General features: G+C 43.7%; 1 protein-coding gene across 22 annotated transcripts in view; it reads right to left on the reverse strand.

Moving 5' to 3' along the window:
- MLLT10 (MLLT10 histone lysine methyltransferase DOT1L cofactor) overlaps positions 1–19,026 on the reverse strand; it is a 251,054-nt gene extending 232,028 nt beyond the window's left edge. For 5 of the 22 annotated variants that reach the window (XM_025464011.3, XM_025464010.3, XM_025464008.3 and 2 more), the window contains exons 1-3: positions 18,905–18,977; positions 17,938–18,097; positions 14,077–14,156 (exon numbers count right to left, since the gene is read on the reverse strand). In XM_025464011.3, coding sequence (XP_025319796.3) covers positions 14,077–14,156; positions 17,938–18,097 — 240 coding nt within the window. In that variant the 5' untranslated portion in view covers positions 18,905–18,977. Of the gene's footprint in view, positions 1–14,076; positions 14,157–17,008; positions 17,322–17,937; positions 18,098–18,229; positions 18,568–18,601; positions 18,693–18,904 lie in introns of those variants that run through there. The other 17 variants (XM_025463997.3, XM_025463998.3, XM_025463996.3 and 14 more) reach the window with 13 other exon arrangements.
- Between the last annotated feature and the right edge of the window lie 869 nt (positions 19,027–19,895).

Genomic DNA, 19,895 nt, shown 5'->3' on the forward strand with positions numbered 1-19,895 from the left:
AAAAAAAAAAAGGGAACAAATAGATACAATATGCTGGGCAAGATATCAATATACTCCTAGGATTTAATTTCCCTTACTAGTTGCATAGGTAGGTTAGAAAAGGATACAAACAAGTATTAAGCACTTACTTGTCAGCCATTATTTTAGGCTTTTCTCATACTAAAAGAAGAATCAAGAGAGACAACAGAAATTGGCCACTTACTATTTTATCTATAATGTTAAGCACTACATGTTAACTTTCTAAAAGTACCTTTTAAAGCTATAAGAATTTAATGTACTATGAGAAATTTAAAGGCAAATATTAGATATGATTCATCAATAGGAGAAAAATGCTAACATATGTTTACCTCTGAAGACATTCTATTTAAAATATATAAGCTAAGGAGCTTGTACAGAAATAAAGTTATATATGCAATTTTGAAACTATACCTGCCTTCCTGTACTCCGAAATCAACAATAAATTCGAAAACAATTTTAATTATGTAGATAAAGGTTAATCTCCAGGTGGCAGAAATAAAAAAGAAAAGCTAGGGACACCTGGGTGGCTCAGCAGTTGAGCTGGGTCCCACATCAGGCTCCCTGCATGGAGCCTGCTTCTCTGCCTCTCTCTGTGTCTCTCATGAATAAATAAATAAAATCTTAAAAAAAAAAAAAGCTAAAAGAATTAACATTAGTTGAATCTGAGGTAGTCAATGACAGTATCAGATCTAATATATACCCTATAGATTGGAGTTGACTATGACACAAGCACAGACCCTAGACACGCAACAACAAAAAAAAGTTCTAACTGGGTTCCCTGCATAAGGACAGGAGCTGTTAAGGGCCTTTTTTTACACAACCAAATAGGAATCATAGAAAAACATGGCCTAGACCAAAGAAGCACTGAAGTGAGATGCTGGTTCTGGACATGAGTAAAGGAGTCACTCTAATAAAACCAGAAACTCTGGGCAGCCCCGGTGGCCCAGCAGTTTAGCGCTGCCTTCAGCCTGGGATGTGATCCTGGAGACCTGGGATCGAGTCCCACAGTGGGGTCCCTGCGTGGAGCCTGCTTCTTCCTCTGCCTGTGTCTCTGCCTCTCTCTCTGGGTGTCTCTCATGAATAAATAAAATCTTTAAAAAAAATAAAACCAGAAACTCAAGCCTATGGAGCCCAAAATCCATTATCAAAAGGGTACCCACGTCAAGAAACAAACTTAATAATCACTCTGGAGGAGGACTCCTGGGTAGCTCAGTGGTTAAGCATCTGCCTTTGGCTCAGGGCGTGATCCCGGGGTCCTGGGATCAAGTCTTGCATCAGGCTCCCCAAAGGAAGCCTTGCTTCTCCCTCTGCCTATGTCTCTGCCTCCTTCTCTGTGTCTCTCATGAATAAATAAAGTATTTTTTAAAATCAGTCTGGAGCAGTGAACTCCAGTAGGCAAACTCTGACAGAGTCTGATTTAAGTTGGGAATCCAACTTAAATCCATTCTACCATTCTCGCCTCTTAACAAAATGCCAATTTTATTCAGCTGACCCATATTTTGAAGTCTAACAATTAAAAGCCAGTAAAATTAAGCATAATTTGTTGACTAGGACTTCAGGAAAACTTAAGAGAAGTCAGCTGGGAAGGAAACCACTTTTAACTCTACCATCTCCCCACTTCTGCCAAGAACTTCTTTCTGCAGGTCACAATGACTGCAGTTCCATCTGCCATGTTCTGACTGTGCAACAACCCTGAAAATGAAAACCAGGTGCTAAGGTTGGTATAAGAGGAGGACAGAAAAAGCCTGACCCCTAATAATGTTACAGAGTTGCCAAAAAAGCTTTTAAAAGTCTTTTGAACTCCTTTTAAATGAAAGAATTTGTAAATTTGTAAAGTCCTATTTGCAGAAGCTACTGTAATCTAGTCTGTCTTAGGGGCCAAACATGGTTCTTCAGAAACAGCAAATGCACAAATTCCCCATAGAAACATCTTTCCTATATTCCCAGAAGAACAGGAATCCACAGAGAACAACTCCTGAGGAATAGCTCATAGCCAAAAATTACAAAGTATCTGAAGATGTCTACCACCAGAGTTAACAAAACAAATGAAAGATCCAAAATCTCTGTGAAGTATTAAAATAAGTATTTTTTAAGTGAGTTCTATGCCGAAATGTGGGACTTGAATTCACGACTGTGAGATCAAGAGTTACATGCCCTGGGCAGCCCGGGTGGCTCAGCAATTTAGCTCCACCTTCGGCCCAAGGCATGATCCTGGAGACCTGGGATCAAGTCCCACATCAGGCTCCCAGCATGGAGCCTGCTTCTCCCTCTGCCTGTGTCTCTGCCTCTCTCTCTCTCTCTCTCTCTCTCTCTCTCATGAATAATTTTTTTTTTAAAGAGTCACATGCCCTAATGACTGTCCCAGCCAGATGCCCCTAAAAGAAGTATGTTTTAAATGTTCAAATACTAAAAGGATTATAATCCATAAGGCAATAACAACAAAACACTATGGAAAAAAAGCAAATTGAAAAATAAACTAGAAACCGTAGATATGGTTTACTAAAAAAAAACTTCACTAACTGAATAAGCATAAATTTTAAGACAAAAATTTAAGACTAATTTAAAGACAAAATTTAAGATTGAAGAGACAGCAGCCCCAGTGGCTCAGCAGTTTGGCGCAGCCTTCAGCCCAGCGTGTGATCCTGGAGACCCAGGATCTATCCTTTTTTTTTTTTTTTTTTTTTTTTTTTTTTATTTACTTATGATAGTCACAGAGAGAGAGAGAGAGAGAGGGGCAGAGACATAGGCAGAGGGAGAAGCAGGCTCCATGCACCAGGAGCCCGACGTGGGATTCGATCCCGGGTCTCCAGGATCGCGCCCTGGGCCAAAGGCAGGCGCCAAACCACTGCGCCACCCAGGGATCCCGAGACCCAGGATCTAATCCCACATCGGGCTCCCTGCATGGACCCTGCTTCTCCCTCTGCCTGTGTCTCTGCGCCTCCCTCCCTCCCTCTCTCTCTCTCTCTCTCTCTCTGTCTCTCATGAATAAATAAATAAAATATAAAAAAAAGACTGAAGAGATTATCTATAATGGAAAAATAAAATAGAAAATACGAAAAATTAAGACATGAAGAACAGAACAAGAATCCCAAGCATATACCTAAATAACAGATCCAGAAGAGAATCAAATGGGAAGGTGATAACTGAAGAAGGAGCAGAAAATTTTCCAAGATAGAAAAAAACATGGAGTCTACAGAATGAAAAAGCAAATCAATTCTGAAGAAGGATAAACAGTCAACAGATGTTCTATTTACCACAATTAGATACCAAAAGGCAAACTAGAATAAAACCTTTACTTACAGGAAAACCACTATTACTCTAGAATTCAAACTACCATACAAGAGAGTGAACTAATAACATTCTTAGACATAAAAGGACATATAGCTTACTTAACTATTTACTAGACAGACGCTGGAAGGAAACCCTAGAACTGTGCATTAATTACCAAAAAAAAAAAAAAGGAAATGACCCATAAAGCAGCAAGAAAAACAAAAAACTAAGTTGAGTAAAACTTCAGTAATGTAACATCTAAATTACAAACACCTATTAAAAAAACACAGATTAAAAAAAAAAAAAAAAACACAGATTGGGGCACCTGAGTGGCTCAGTCAGTTGGGCATCTGCCTTCACCTCGGGTCATGATCCCCAGAGTCCTGGCATCAAGTCCCACATCAGGCTCCCCCTGCAGGGAGCCTGCTTCTTCCTCTGCCTATGTCTTAAATAAATTTTTAAAATCCTTAAAATGGGCAGCCCGGGTGGCTCAGCGGTTTAGCGCTGCCTTCAGCCCAGGGCCTGATCCTGGAGACCTGGGATCAAGTCCCGCATCTGGCTCCCTGCATGGAGCCTGCTTCTCCCTCTGCCTGTGTCTTTCCCCCCCGCCCCCCTCTGTCTCTCTAATGAATAAATAAATAAAATCTTTAAAATAAAATCCTTAAAAAAGGGACGCCTGAGTGGCTCAGCAGTTGAGCGTCTGCCTTCAGCTCAGGGCATAATCATGGGTCCAGGGATCAAGTCCTGCAGTGGGCTCCAGGATTTTTTTTAAATCTAAAAAAATTAAATTTAAAAATTAAAAAAAATTTAAACACACACAACTACTAATTTGAGAGATTAAAAGTAAGGTGGAACTTGGGACACCTGATGGCTCAGTTGGTCAAGCATCTGACTCCTGATTTCAGCTCAGGTCACGATCTCAGCTTTGTAAAATCAAGCCCCACATCGAGCTAGAGCTGAGCTCAGGGCCTAGCTAAGATTCTCTCTCTCACCCTCTCCCCCATCAATGAATGAATGAATGAATGAATGAATGAATGAATGAACGAACGAACGAATGAATGAAAGAATGGGGGATTAAAATACAGACAACAATAACACAAATTTTGCAAGGGAAAGAGAGGGAACACAAGGCATCCTGAGACCTTTGGCTATTACTTTTTGAGTAATGCTCAAAAAGCATTACTTTTTGACTCGTTGAAAATACAAAGTATGCACATTAAAATTTTAAGGAAAAAAAAATTTTTAAGGAAATCACTAACAAGAAACCCACCCAACTTGGGTGGCTCAGCGGTTGAGAGTCTGCCTTTGGCTCAGGGAATGATCCCAGTTCAGGGATCAAGTCCCACATCAGGATCCCTGTGAGGAGGGGATCCCTGGGTGGCACAGCAGTTTAGGGCCTGCCTTTGGCCCAGGGCGCGATCCTGGGGACCCGGGATTGAATCCTGCATCAGGCTCCCTGCAAGGAGCCTGCTTCTCCCTCTGCCTATGTGTCTGCCTCTGTGTGTGTGTGTGTGTGTGTGTGAGACTATCATGAATAAACAAAATTTAAAAAAAAAAAGATCCCTGTGAGGAGCCTACTTCTCCCTCTGCCTATGTCTCTGGCCTCTGTGTCTCTCATGAATAAATAAAGTCTTAAAAAGAAGAAAGAAAAGAAATAATACTCTCCAAATCAACACAGTATTTTTTAAGTATTTTTTTAAGTATAATCTCAAATGTACCACTACTATAAATGTAAATGAATTAAAACCTCCCTATTAATAGACTCTCAGACTATATTTTTTAAAAACACCAAGCTTCATGGGGCACGTGGGTGGCTCAGCTGGTTTTAAACATCTGACACCTGGGATCCCTGAGTGGCTCAGCAGTTTAGCGCCACCTTTGGCCCAGGGTGTGATCCTGGAGACCCAGGATCAAGTCCCATATCAGGCTCCCTGCATGGACCTGCTTCTTCCTCTGCCTGTGTCTCAGCCTCTGTGTGTGTGTGTGTGTGTGTGTGTGTGTGCGCGCGTGTGTGTGTGTGTGTGTCTCTCACGAATAAATAAAATCTTTTAAAAATAAAATAAATATCATGGATTTAAAAAAAGAAAAAAAAAACATCTGACACCTGATTTCAGCTGTCACGATCTCAGGATTGTGAGATCAAGGCCCGCATCAGGTTCCACATTGGGCATGGAGCCCACTTAAGATTCTCTCTCCCTCTCCCTTGCCCCTCCCCCACTATCTCTTTAAAAAAAAATAACACCAAGCTTTACCATGTCTACAAATACGTTCATTGCAGAACTATCTGTGATTGTGAAAAATCAGAAACCTAAATGATGATGAACAAGGAAATTAAATTCAAAAACATAAAAATTTAAAAAGGATTTTAAATTGCAGTATATTCTGTAACAAAATATAAACTAGCTGATAAAAAGGATGATCTAAATCAGTATGTATTAATGCAGTATATCACAAGTTGCAGAACACATATACGATACCATTCCTATAAAATAACACTAGATGACATTTATGGATACATAATGTAGTATAAATATTAAAACGTTGACAATGAGAATACACACACAGGAATATTATTCAGCCATAAAAAAGAAGGAAATCGGGGGATCCCTGGGTGGCGCAGCGGTTTGGCGCCTGCCTTTGGCCCAGGGCGCGATCCTGGAGACCCGGGATCGAATCCCACATCGGGCTCCCAGTGCATGGAGCCTGCTTCTCCCTCTGCCTGTGTCTCTCTGCCTCTCTCTCTCTCTGTGACTATCATGAATAAATAAATAAAATCTTTAAAAAAAAAAAAAAAAAAAAAAAAGAAGGAAATCTTGCTGTTAGCAACAACACAGATGGACTTTGTGGGCATTATGTTAAGTGAAACAAAATCACATCTTTCTCCATGTACAATGGAGTTATGCTCCAATAAGCCCTTAAATTGAAAATATCCTAAGTTGGGACGCCTGGGTGGCTTAGTGGTTAAGCATCTGCCTTTGGCTCAGGGCATAATCCTGGAGTCCCAGGATGGAGTCCCACATTAGACTCCCTGCATGGAACCTGCTTCTCTCTCTGCCTGTGTCTCTGCCTCTCTCTCTCTCTGTCTTTCTCATGAATAAATAAAATCTTAAAAAAAAAAAAAAGAATGGTTCTAAGTGCATCTATTTACCCTCTTGATCAAGTTGGCAGCTGAGTGGCAGCGTTGGCTAGCTTCTGCTTCCCAGCATCACAAGTGTATTGTACTATTATGTATCACTAGCCTGGGAAAAGATCAAAACACAAGATCTGGGATCCCTGGGTGGCTCAGTGGTTTAGCGCCTGCGTTTGGCCCAGGGCGTGATCCTGGAGTCCCAGGATCGAGTCCCACATCAGGCTTCCTGCATGGAGGCTGCTTCTCCCTCTGCCTGGGTCTCTGCCTCTCTCTCTCTCTCTTTCTCTCTGTGTCTCTCATGAATAAATAAAAAGAAAAATCAAAAAAAAAAACATCTGAAATACAGTTTCTACTGAATACATACTGCTTTCACACAACTGTATTTTTTTTTTTTTTTTTTTTTTTTTATGACAGATACAGAGAGAGAGAGAGAGGCAGAGACACAGGCAGAGGGAGGAAGCAGGCTCCATGCACCGGGAGCCCGATGTGGGATTCGATCCCGGGTCTCCAGGATCGCACCCTGGGGCAAAGGCAGGCGCCAAACCGCTGCGCCACCCAGGGATCCCTCACACAACTGTAAAGTCAAAAAATCCTCAATCAGGGATCCCTGGGTGGAGCAGTAGTTTGGCGCCTGCCTTTGGCCCAGGGCGCAATCCTGGAGACCCGGGATCAAGTCCCACATCGGGCTCCCGGTGCATGGAGCCTGCTTCTCCCTCTGCCTATGTCTCTGCCTCTCTCTCTCTCTGTGTGACTATCATAAATAAGTAAAAATTTTTTAAAAAATCCTAAATCAAGGACAGTCTGTATTATACCTCCCTTATAATATATGGAATCTAGAAAAACCAATCTCATAAAAACAGAGAACAGTGGTGGTTGCCAGAAGCACTGGATGGTTCATGGAAACGGGGTGAGATGGTCAATCAAATGGTAAAATCTTCCAGTTATACAGTAAGTTTTAGGAACGGAATATACAGTATGGTAACTATAGTCAACAAAACTGTATTGTGTAAATGAAAGTTGCTAAATCCTTTTAAGTTTTGTGTGTATGTGTGTGTGTGTGTGTTCAAGTAAGCTTACACCCAAATGAAATGGCACTTGTACTCACAACCCTGAAATGACAAGTCCTATGCTCTACCAACTGGGCCAGCCATACGCCCCAAGAATAAATCTTCAAGGTTCTGATCAAAAGAAAAGAAAACTGGGGATCCCTGGGTGGTGCAGCAGTTTGGCGCCTGCCTTTGGTCCAGGGCGCGATCCTGGAGACCCGGGATCGAATCCCAGGTCGGGCTCCCGGTGCATGGAGCCTGCTTCTCCCTCTGCCTATGTCTCTGCCTCTCTCTCTCTCTCTGGGTGTGTGACTATCATAAATAAATAAAAATTTAAAAAAAAGAAAAAAGAAAATTGCAGGGGCCCCTGGGTGGCTCAGGTGGTTGTCAACTTCCTTTGGCTCAGGTCATGATCCTGGGGTCCTGGGATCAAGCCTTATGTTGGGCTCAGAGGGAACCCTGCTTTTCCCTCTGCCCTGCCCGTCCTCCCCACCCCACCCCACCCCACCCCACCCCACCCCGTTCCTTCTCTAATAAATAAAATCTTAAAAAAAAAAAAAAAGGAAATTTGCAAGTATGTGAGGTGATAGATGTTAACTTAAACTCACTGTGGTAATCATTTTGAAAGATATATGTATATATCTCTCAAATCATTACATTGTATACCTTAAATCAATACAATGTTATAGGGCAATTATATCCCAAAGAAACTGCAAAAAACAAAAGGGTGGGGTCAGGGGGAGAGAGATGGTCCCAAAAGACACTAAAAGGATAATGGATGACCCAGACTAGGGAGAGTATAAAAAGTATTTCAACTTAATTTTTTTATTTATTATTTTAAGGAAGGCAAGATTTGAAGTAAATATGAAGAATCCACCTTAGTTCATTCTGGGTGGAGAATATGTTCTATATTCATAACTATAATATATTAATGTATCTTTACTTCATAAAATTAAACGTAAATACATAATTATTGTAATTAAGTTTATAGTCTAGATGGTTTTATAGATTTACAATGACTTTTTTGCATTACATATCTTCATTAAGCAAAAATTAAAAAATTAAATGTGCGGGACGCCTGGGTAGCTCAGTGGTTGAGCATCTGCCTTTGACTCAGGGCGTGATCCCAGGGTCCTGGGATAGAGTCCCACACTGGACTCCCTGCATGGAGCCTGCTTCTCCCTCTGCCTGTGTCTCTGCCTCTCTCTCTCTCTCTCATGAATAATAAAATCTTTAAAAAAAAAAAAAAGTATCATCCTAGGTCAATCCCTAAAATCTTGATTTACATTACCTCCAGCAGTTCTTTCCTGACAATGTTAAGAAGCCAGGAAGAACTAAAATTTTAAAAGGCAGAACAGTAGGAAAAAGTTACATCTCACTTCCTGTAGAAAATAGCCTTCATTTAGAGCTAGAATAGCGATACCTAAATAACGCAAATTCTTAACGGGCTTTTGGCCATTTTATTTTTTTGCACAATAAACTCTCATCATGTTTCCAAAGTAGAATATTTAAAATCAAACATATCCTCTATCCCATTAAAATCATATAAATAGATAATATTTCTAATAAGTCTCTTCAGCCTGTGGTTATTAAGAACAGATGTCCATTAAAAACAAAATAGTCATCAATGTTTTAACCTCTAACCGCCAGACAATAGTTACTAAACAGTGTTAATTCTAATCAAAATTCTTCACCAAAAATACATGTTCACTTGAGATAAAGCAATTCAAGTGCTTTTTCTGAACAATCAATGCCTACCTACAGAGAGTTTCCCTCAAAAACCAACAAAACTCTCCCTCAGTCTTTACCTTATACTTTCCCTTTCCTTCCTTTTTCAACATTCAGTCTAACCCTACAACCTCTGCTCTCCTCAGTGCCCTGTAAGGAGAGTTCTGCCCAAACCAGGCAACCACAGCTTTGGTCTCAGAAACTCTTCTCTCTCAGTCCTCCAGAATCCTTACAGCAATGTCACTACCAATTCCCTCCTGAAAAACCAACTGTCTGTTCCTTTCCTGATACTTCGTTATCCATCCTTGGTAACTTGTTCTCTTATTCTCCCCAAAAGTGGATACTCGCCACGGCCAACGGTCTTCATTTTTTAACCCTCTAACCAAAAAAAAAAAAAAAAAAGTCATTTGGTTCCCAGTCTTCCTTCTGCGCAGCTCCAATTCGAACTTGACTCCATTACTTAACCCTTAATTTTCAATGAAAAATCCTAGCAGCATCAAAACCAACATGCCCAAAACAGAACTTTCCTTATTTTTCAAATTTGCTGTTCTTTCTTGATTACCATTACGCTGTGACTATTAACGGTATCACCATTCCAGTAATTAACCTTGAACTAAGAACTGTATCTGATTATTCCCTTTCTTTTATCCAATATCCATTTCTGTCATTTTATGCTTCAAAATGCCCTCCTTTTCTACTCCCTGCTTTCTACTCTCACACTTTTACTGTAGTATCATCTCTTTCAGTTTCTAACCTCCCTTCCCAAATACACTGCATATTCTACCAAACCACTTGTCTGAAATTACAACTTTATTATTTCGGTTTTTACTCTTCATTATCTGCCAAGGTTCTATCAGCTCACATATCCCTTGTCTGAGAATTGAGCTATCCCAAACCCAGAGACCCCTCCCTGTGTCTAAGCAACCATAGGGTCCAGAGCTAGGCACCTTATCTAAGGTCATGGTCCAGAGCTAGGCACCTTATCCAAGCCAACTCAGTTTTTTTTTTACCCAAAGGAACATGAGACTAAGCCTGAGATTTAGTCTCCTGAGACAGAAAATAGAAAATATTAAGAGCTGAAGTATGGCCGCTTTTCACCACAGGAGGCAATACAGAATATGATGCTTGAGAGCTTTCCAACTGGATCTCCCTTTCTCTTAAAACTATGAGGTCTTTATCCATAAAATGAGCAACAAAATAACTCAAAGGTTTGATAAGATGATTAACCCAGACACTTGTTATACAACATTTAACATAGAATCTGACAATAAACAGCCAGTAGCAGAGAAAACCTGCAGAAAGGAAAAGAATAAAACAGACACACAGATGAAAGCAGAAAAAAGATTAAGACTAATTCAATTCAGGATGCCTGGGTGGCTCAGTAGTTGAGCACCTGCCTTTGGCTTGGGTCGTGGGATCGAGTCTTGCATCGGGTTCCCCACAGGGAGCCTGCTTCTCTTTCTGCCTATGTTTCTGCCTGTGTCTCTCATGAACAAATACATCTTTTGTAAAAGACGAATTTAATTCTTGAGATGCCTGGTTGACAGTCTACTGAACACCTGACTTCTCAGAGTCATGAGTTCATTACTTTAAAAACAACGTAATAATTACTGAAAGGGAAGGCTTTACTTCTAAAAAAGACTAATTTGGGGCACCTGGGTGACTCAAGTAGGTTAAGCATTCAATTCTTGCTTTCAGCTCAATTTATGATCTTTTTTTTTTTTTTTTTAATTTTTTTAATTTTTATTTATTTATGATAGTCACAGAGAGAGAGAGGCAGAGACACAGGCAGAGGGAGAAGCAGGCTCCATGCACCGGGAGCCCGATGTGGGATTCGATCCCGGGTCTCCAGGATCATGCCCTGGGCCAAAGGCAGGCGCCAAACCGCTGCGCCACCCAGGGATCCCTCAATTTATGATCTAATGGGCTATGGGATACAGCCCTTTATCTGGTTCCTTGCTAAGTGGGTAGTCTACTTGGAAGATTCTCTCCCCTGGCCCTCCTCCAGCTCATACTCTGCCTCTAAAATAAATAGATAAATCTTAAAAAAAAAAATTAATTTAATTCCCTTTTGTTTTTTTTAAGATTTTATTTATTTATTCATGACAGAGAGACTCACATACACACAGGCAGAGGGAGAAGCAGGCTCCGTGCAGGGAGCCGGACGCAGGACTCGATCCCAGGTCTCCAGGATCACACCCCGGGCTGAAGGCGGCGCTAAACCTCTGGGCCCCGGGGGGCTGCAATTCCCTTTCTAAGTTATGGATACATTTCCATGTTAGGCTTCTTGGCTCTCATATCCTTATATTAAAATGCCCCTGGGGGGACACCTGGGTGACTCAGCAGTTCAATGTCTGTCTGCCTTCAGCTCAAAGTGTGATCCCGGAGTCCTGGGATCGAGTCTCACATCAGGCTCCCTGCAGGGAGCCTGCTTCTTCTATGCCACTCCCCCTCTCTGTGTCCCTCATGAATAAATAGGCAAATAAAACCTTTAAAATAAAAATTCCCTTGGGCAGCCCGGGTGGCTCAGCAGTTTAGTGCCTGCCTTCAACCCAGGTATGATCCTAGAGACCCAGGATCCAGTCCCACAGTGGGCTTCCTGCATGGAGCCTGCTTCTCCCTCTGCCTGTGTCTGTCTCTATCTCTCATGAATAAATAAATAAAATCTTTTTAAAAATAAAATAAAAATAAATAAAAATCCCCTTGGGGTGCCTGACTGCTTCAGTCGGTAGAACATGAGACTCTGGATCTCAGGGTTGTGGTTCAAGCCTCTTGTTGGGTATAGAGATTAGTTAAAAATAAAAATTTTTTAAAGACTTATTTGAGAGTCCACACACATACACAGGAGCACAAGCAAGCAAGAGACAGAGAGGGAGAATTTTTCTCTTTTTAAAGATTTCACTGGTGGGGGGAGGGTGCTTCGTGGCTCAGAGGCTGAGCCTCTACTTCAGTTCAGGGCCAGGGCGTGATCCCACAGGCTCAAGTCCCACACTGGAGTCCCTGCGTAGAGCCTACTTCTCCCTCTGCCTGTCTCTGCCTCTCTGTGTGTCTCTCATGAATAAATAAATCTTTAAAAAAAATGAAAAGATTTTATTGGGGCACCTGTGTGGCTCAATGGTTGATCATCTGCCTTTGGCTCAGGTCATGATCCCAGGGTACTGAGACCAAGTCCCACATCAGGCTCCCCGCGGGGAGCCTGCTTCTGCCTCTCTCTCTCATGAATGAATAAATAAAATCTTTTTTAAAAAATAAAATAAAGGGATCCCTGGGTGGCTCAGCAGTTTAGCGCCACCTTTGGCCCAGGGCATGATCCTGGAGACCCGGGATCAAGTCCCACATCGGGCTCCCTGCATGGAGCCTGCTTCTCCCTCTGCCTGTGTCTCTGCCCCCCCCCCCCTCTCTCTCTGTGACTATCATAAATAAATAAATAAATAAATAAATAAATAAATAAATAAATAAATAAATAAAAACAGGCAACAAGGGACGCCTAGGTGGCTCAGCAGTTGAGTGTCTCCCTTCGGCCCAGGGTGTGATCAAGTCCCACATCGGGCTCCCTGCATGGAGCCTGCTTCTCCCTCTGCCTGTGTCTCTGCCCCTCTCTGTGTCTTCTAATGAATAAATAAGATCTTTAAAAAAAAAAAAAAAAAAAAACAGGCAACAAGTGGCATTTAAGGCAAATAATACTGGCATTCTACCACTCCCCATTCTCACCGCTTTATCTCCCCGCTTGATACCTATCTTCCTATTTTCTAATCTTTCTCTGACTTTGAATCTACTATGACATTCCCGGGAGCTTCATCTTACAATCAGTGTTTACTAATGAGTAACAGCATAACTTCCTTAGCTTGGTTAGCTCCCATCAACTCCAAAACCATAACATGCTACAAAGAGGAAAAAACAAAAGGAGACCTATGCATACATCAAATCCCAGAATTTATATTACGGATTTTGTCCTCTCCTTGCTATTTCCCATTATTGCAAAGCTAATATAGCTATAATTCTGCCACAGTGCATTCTCACACACAAACGAAACATATGAACAGAACACTGCTCTGAATTTCACAAACCTAGATAGGCTACTCACTCATTACTTCTGATCAAAAATTGCCTAGGCAAAAATAAAAAGCTTCCATGCTACATATGAAGGTAGATAAGTCAAAATGTTTAAATGTTTTCTACCTTCTGTCAAATTCTCTAAGCAACACGAAAAAGAAGGAACTATCACATTGCAAATGGTAATACTTCTATATGATTAATGAAGATTAAATCTATTTCTCCCTGATATTTCCAGAAGTTCAATTGAAAAAAATGCTTTGGGCCATAAAGAATAAACATACCTCCTTTATGATTACAAGTTTACAAAAATGTTCAGAAAGAAGGTAGCCAGCTAAGTAAAAAAAAGATTTGTATATTGCTTTGCCAAAGGGACTGAATGTCTAAAAATACTGAGAGTTCAACGTTAAACTATACACGTGCAGATGCAGTAAAAAAAAAAAAAAAAAAAAAAAAGGTAGGAGGGGTTAAATTAAACTCTTGTCTTTTTTTTATTCATTAATAAAATCTAGCAGATTTATCACCTTAACTTTCTTGTGTTCTACTATCATTACATTCTATAATTACCAATTTAACCTCTAAAACAGTAGGCAAAGCTAAAGCCCAAATACAACTTTGTTTTATCCATTCAAAATATCCCTCAATGTATACTTATGTGGTTCGATTTGTTTTTCACAGTTTATAAAATTGATTTAAAACTATTAAGTCAATATTTGGCCCAAATTAAATATTTGAACAAAAGGCTGAAAAACATTCAAACTGTAACATAAGTGTGTAGCATTCTAAGCTACTTGTTGAAGTACTTTAATGTTTTTGAAAAACAGTTCTTACCACTCTGGCTGCTCTCTCCTGAGATTCACATTTCCTGCAAAACCATGGTCCAGTGGGTACTTGAACAATGCCATAGCAAGCTATTGAGAAATAAAAGATTTTAAAATATGTTAAAATTTTTTTTAATTATGGAAAATCAAATACCCTTTCAAAACCTTCCTTTTTTTATCTTTAAAGATTTTACTTATTCATGAGAGACAGAGACACACACAGAGAGAGAGAGAGAGAGAGAGAGAGAGAGAGAGAGAGAGGCAGAGACAGAGGCAGAGGAAGCAGGCTCCATGCAGGAAGCCCAATGTGGGACTCCATCCCGAGACCCCAGGATCACATCCTGAGCCAAAGACAGACGCTCAACTGCTGAGCCACCCAGGCGTCCGTCAAAGCCCTCTTAAAATAACTACCTCTCAGACCATTCACATAAAACAAAAATGAAAACATTTTGTATTTTTATTCAGCACATACATTACCACCTAATAAAAATTGGATGAGATTTTAGAAAACCGTTAAGACCAGCCTTTTGTTATTTTAAATAAGTATAAGCAATACAAATTGTACATATTTTTATGATAATATTGAGAATTTAACGTAGATTTTTTACAAATAACTCAGAAATTCATTCTATATCCTACAAACAGTAAGCATTTTAGATAATCTAACAAAACTATTTCCAAATCACGTGTCAAAATGAGCAACAAATACTGAAGAAAATGAAATATATTATTAAACGTGACATGTTTCCATTTGTATAAATTGTCCAGTATAGGCAAATCAGTAGACAGAAAGCACCCTAGTAGTTACCTAGGGTTGAGAGAGTTGGGGACAAATAGAGAGTAACTTTTAATGGGTCCAAGTTTTTTTGTTAGGCTGATGAAAATTGGGGCATCTGGGTTGCTCAGTCAGTAAAGAGTCTGACTCTTGGGATGCCTGGATGGCTCAGTGGTTTGGCGCCTGCCTTTGGCTCAGGGTGTGATCCTGGAGTCCCGGGACCAAGTCCCAAGTCGGGCTCCCTGCGTGAGGCCTGCTTCTCCCTCTGCCTGTGTCTCTGCCTCTCTCTCTCCCTGTCTCTCATGAATAAATAAATAAAATCTTTAAAAAAATATTATTTCTCTCCCTCTGGCCCTCCTCCTCTTCCTCTCTTCCTCTCCTTTCTTCTTCTCCTCCCCTTTCCTTTTTGTTTAAAAAAAAAAGGAAAAAAAAAGTTCTGGAATTGTGTGGTAATAGATGCAAAACTCTGTGAATGTACTAAAACCAGTGAGTTGTACACAGGTGCCCCTCACTCTAGTTTTTTAAAAAAAAGTTTTGGGACGCTTGGGTGGGTCAGTGGTTTGAACATCTATCTGCCTTTGGCCCAGGATCAAGTCCCATGTTGGGCTCCCTGCATGGAGCCTGCTTCTCCCTCTGCCTATGTCTCTGCCTCTCTCTGTATCTCTCATAAATAAATGAATAAACTCTTTAAAAAAAATTTTTTTTTTTATTTTAGGGCAGCCCCAGTGGCTCAGCGGTTTACTACCACCTTCAGCCCAGGGCCTGATCTTGGAGACCCAGGACTGGGTCCCACGTCGGGCTCCCTGCATGAAGCCTGCTTCTCCCTCTGCCTCTCTCTCTCTTTCATGAATAAATAAAACCATAAATAAAATAAAAGATGAAAAAAAATGTAGTAGGATGCCTAGGTGGCTCAGCAGCTGAGCATCTGTCTTTGGCTCAGAATATGATCCTGGGATCCGAGATCTAGTCCCACATCTGGCTCCTTGTGTAGAGTCTGCTTCTCCCTCTTCCTGTGTCTCTGCCCCTCTCTCTCTCTCAGTCCCTCTGAATAAATAAATAAATAATCTTAAAAAAAAAAAAAAGAAAAGCACGAATTTTTAAAACTGCCAAAGCTAAGCTTAAAATCCCTTTTAAAATTTGTAAAAGGGGGGATCCCTGGGTGGCGCAGCGGTTTGGTGCCTGCCTTTGGCCCAGGGCGCGATCCTGGAGACCCGGGATTGAATCCCACGTCAGGCTCCCGGTGCATGGAGCCTGCTTCTCCCTCTGCCTGTGTCTCTGCCTCTCTCTCTGTGACTATCATAAATAAATAAAAATTTAAAAAAATAAAAATAAAAAAATAAATAAAATTTGTAAAAGGGATGCCTGGGTGGCTCAATGGTTGAGCATCTGCCTTTGGCTCAGGTTGTGATCCCAGGGTCCTGGGATGGAGTCCCGCATCAGGCTCCCCATGTGGAGCCTGCTGCTCGCTCCGCCTATGTCTGTGTCCCTCATGAATAAATAAATATCTTAAAAAATAATAAAATAAAATTTGTAAATATATCAGTGTAAAAAAGTCCTATCAGTCAAGAAACACTGCATCAATGTCCAAAAACTTTTATTTTAATGTAATCAAGAAGTACTACTTCTAGACAAAAAAAAAACTATGTTTAAATGAATGTTTTCTATACTGGGAGATGACATTAATCAAACTTGATAATTTAGCATCCAATTCGTTAAGAAATACCTTCACAAATGCCAATGAACACTGTGTTGGAAAAGCTTTGTATCAGCTCTAAAAACCTTAAAATCAGTATCTATATACATACATTGCTCTCACTCCTTAAAAAAGGGAAGGTATCCAATTTTTTGACGAAGGTGTTCATCAAAACACAAATGGGAATAACTGCACTGTGATGAACCCACTATCACCTAAGCCTCCCTTACCCATTCTGAGATTTCATTTTATAAAGAGTAAACTTTTGCCCCTTATGTTCAGTTTTTCTCATTCGATAATATCTTTCCCAATACACTACTAAATCTCTGCATCACTCAATGCCAAATTCAGAAATGGTAAGCAGGATGGGTTAATGAGTAAAAGGGAAAGCAGAAGAGCCACCCCAGAACTATCTAAGTTGTTTCCTTACCACCTGACATAGAAAAAGAAACTTCAATGGCCAAAAACTCTTACTGGTGTCCTCCGGCTTTTCTGTAGTATCCCGAAAGCTCACCGAATGGGTACACCCAGAAATAAGCTAAAGTGCTCCCCCAAGTCCCTGGCCGCTCCACCACCTCCTCTTCTCTTCAGTCACTTGGGCTGAGGAAGTCGCCAGACGCAGCCTCCACAGCCTCATCCAGCAGCCCAGGGCAGCTCAGCCAAGCCACTCCTGCAGCAGCAACCTCGCGGCGACCGAAGGCCACCACCGTCTTCTCCGCAGCAAACTCCCAATCCGCAGCGGCAGGGTCTCCGCCAGAAAGCTTGGGGTGCAGCAGCGGCGCTTCCCCTCCCTAACCTGAAGCGCCCCGGCAACCCCCTCCGCCCCCCCCCCCCCCGACTCGGCGACCCGCCCCGGCGCCGTGAGCGGCATTCCCGAGCCAGACTCGATGCCACAGGAAGTCTCCAGACACACTGCGGCAGACGGGAGCAGCCAGGGAAGGGGGAGGGGCCTCCACGATCCCAAGCCCGGACCCACGGCCACAGTGACAGCACCGAGGGGCGCACCCCCACGCCCCCGCCGCCCCAGCAGCGCAGGCCGCCACCCCGCACCCCCCACCCCACCCCGCCCCACCCCCCACCCCCACCCCCGGCCTCCACCGCCTCGGAAAGTCTCCAGCCCCAAGGCTCCCGGGCGCAGGCGGCGGCCAAATGACACTTGAGAGAGTGAGCGCAGAATCACGTGACAGTCCAGGCCACACGCACTTTCTCCCACATGCACAGCCCACACCCCCTCCGCCCCGCCGCGGACCCTCCGAGTCAATCCCGGGCCGCGGAGCGGGGCGGGGGCGGGGGCGGGGCGGGGGGAGGGGCGGAAGGGGAACTGGCAGTTGCTGCCAAGGTGGGGGAAGCGGTGACGGTTGGGAGCAGGCCGGGTTCGGCCCGGCGGGCGGTTGGGTGTTTACCTTGATGCACCGCGACGCTGCAGCCGTGCCCGTCGCAATAAACCAGCGGGTTCTCGGCCCAGCCTCTCTCGTCTGAGCAAACGCAACAGCCTCCAATCATCTCCTTCATACTATGGGAGACCTCGTCCTCCAGTGACACGGGCCGGTCGCTAGAGACCATCTAAGAGGGAGTTGGGGGGACCATTAAAAAACACATGCAAGCCAATTAGTGCTTCCCCCCCGCACGGCCGCCCCACCCCCGCTCCCTTCCCTGCGCCCCCGGCCCCCGCCCGCCGCTCGGCCGCTCGCTCACTCGGGCTTTGCCGCTCAGTCACTCACGTTCCGCACAGGAGTCAGGAGCCATGTCCTTGCTGACTCCCCCCACCTCCCCTCCACCGCCTCCTCCGCCTCCTCCGCCTCCTCGTCTTCTTCCCTCCCCACCTCCACCCGGCCGCTAACGCTGGAGCCCGGAGAGGGCACACATAATCAAGTAGGCCTCCGCACAGGCGCACTGGGGGGGCTCCCGCTGGGCCAGGGGCAGCCAGGGAGGGGAAGGGGGCTGCGCTTCCTCCTCCGAGCGTCACTCGGCGTGCGCGCCCGCCCCGCAGCCGGCGTGAGGGAGAAGGCCCGGGAGAGGCCCGGCCTGCGTGCGCGCCGCCGCGTCCGGCCCGCAGCCCCGGCCTACCTCCCGGCCCCTTCCCCTCCCCCGCGCCGCTCGCAGCCGCCGAGGTGTGCCAGGCGGTGGGGGCAGGCGGCGCCGGCGGCGCGCCGAGGCCGGAACGAGCCGGCGAGGGGTGGCGGGGGCGCGCACGCGGGGGCGGGGACGTAGGGCCGCCCTCGGCAGCGCCGGCCGCGCGGGCCGAGCGTGCGCGGCTCGGAGGGGCCTGGGAGGGAGGAGGGCGCCGGAGACCCGGAGGGAGGGGTTTTTTCCGTGAGTGGCCGGAGGGGGCTGACTCCCCCCGAGCGTCTCCCTGCGTTGGGAACCTACCTGCGGGCTCTTCCCTGGCCCGTGGGTAGCAGGGGTAGGGCCAGTATGCCAGCCTCCAAGAAGGGTGCAGTGAAGCATGGCTTCCTGCAGTTGGCCGCGCTCGCTGCACAGTGCTGCCGCAGCTTCTCCACCCATTACGTTCACATATCCTGGACTCTACCCAAAGTTCACGCAGTGGAAGTTGCCACCAGAATCCGCAGCCCATTTACACACCACACTGGCCCCAATGACAAATGAAAGTGCATCGCCGACTGAAGGTCAAAAGCCTGGGTTAGGGTAACACTCCAACAGGGAACACCAACCACCAAGGATACCTTCAGGTTGCTGTGTGGGAGTACAAATGGTTGTTAATCAAGAATTAGCAGTATAATGTGATGATCTGGAAAATGCAGGAATGTGATGCCAAAGGATGAAGGAACCCAAGTTCCAGTCAGTCACCAAATGATAAAACCCCGAGACAGGGAAGTCCAGGTTTGACTGAGGGAGTTCTCTGATTTGGCTTGTACTCCAAATTTACTCTTGAAAATTTAAGGTCACTTTTTTTTTAAGGTGACTTAAGTGGCAAAAAGATGGGAGCTCTCTCCTCACATACGAATAGAAAATGGATTAGGCCTATCTGAATAGATTAATTAACCAGATACTGTGCACTTTGGAGCTGTAAAATCTTCCACTGTTGCCCTATCCCCTATGTATCTATCCTTGTAAGCCCAACATCGATTTTAGGCAAAAAGTGTAGAATTATGAAAGTTTGGCATGAAATAGGAATATACATTGTTTAAATGACAGGCATACGTACAAGGTGAATTCATGGCTTTGGTTAATAACTTGCAGGTACAAAATGGTTGTTTATCAGGAATTAGCAATATAATGTGAAGATCTGGAAAATACAGTTATTCGATGCTAAAGGATGAAGGAACCCGAGTTCTCCTAGTCAGTCACCAAAAGATGACTGGTTTAATCTTTAAAAACATCCCAAATATTCTCATAAAGA

The sequence above is a fragment of the Canis lupus genome, chromosome 2 (assembly GCF_003254725.2).
Source record: "Canis lupus dingo isolate Sandy chromosome 2, ASM325472v2, whole genome shotgun sequence".
In the NCBI taxonomy this organism is placed as follows: domain Eukaryota; kingdom Metazoa; phylum Chordata; class Mammalia; order Carnivora; family Canidae; genus Canis; species Canis lupus.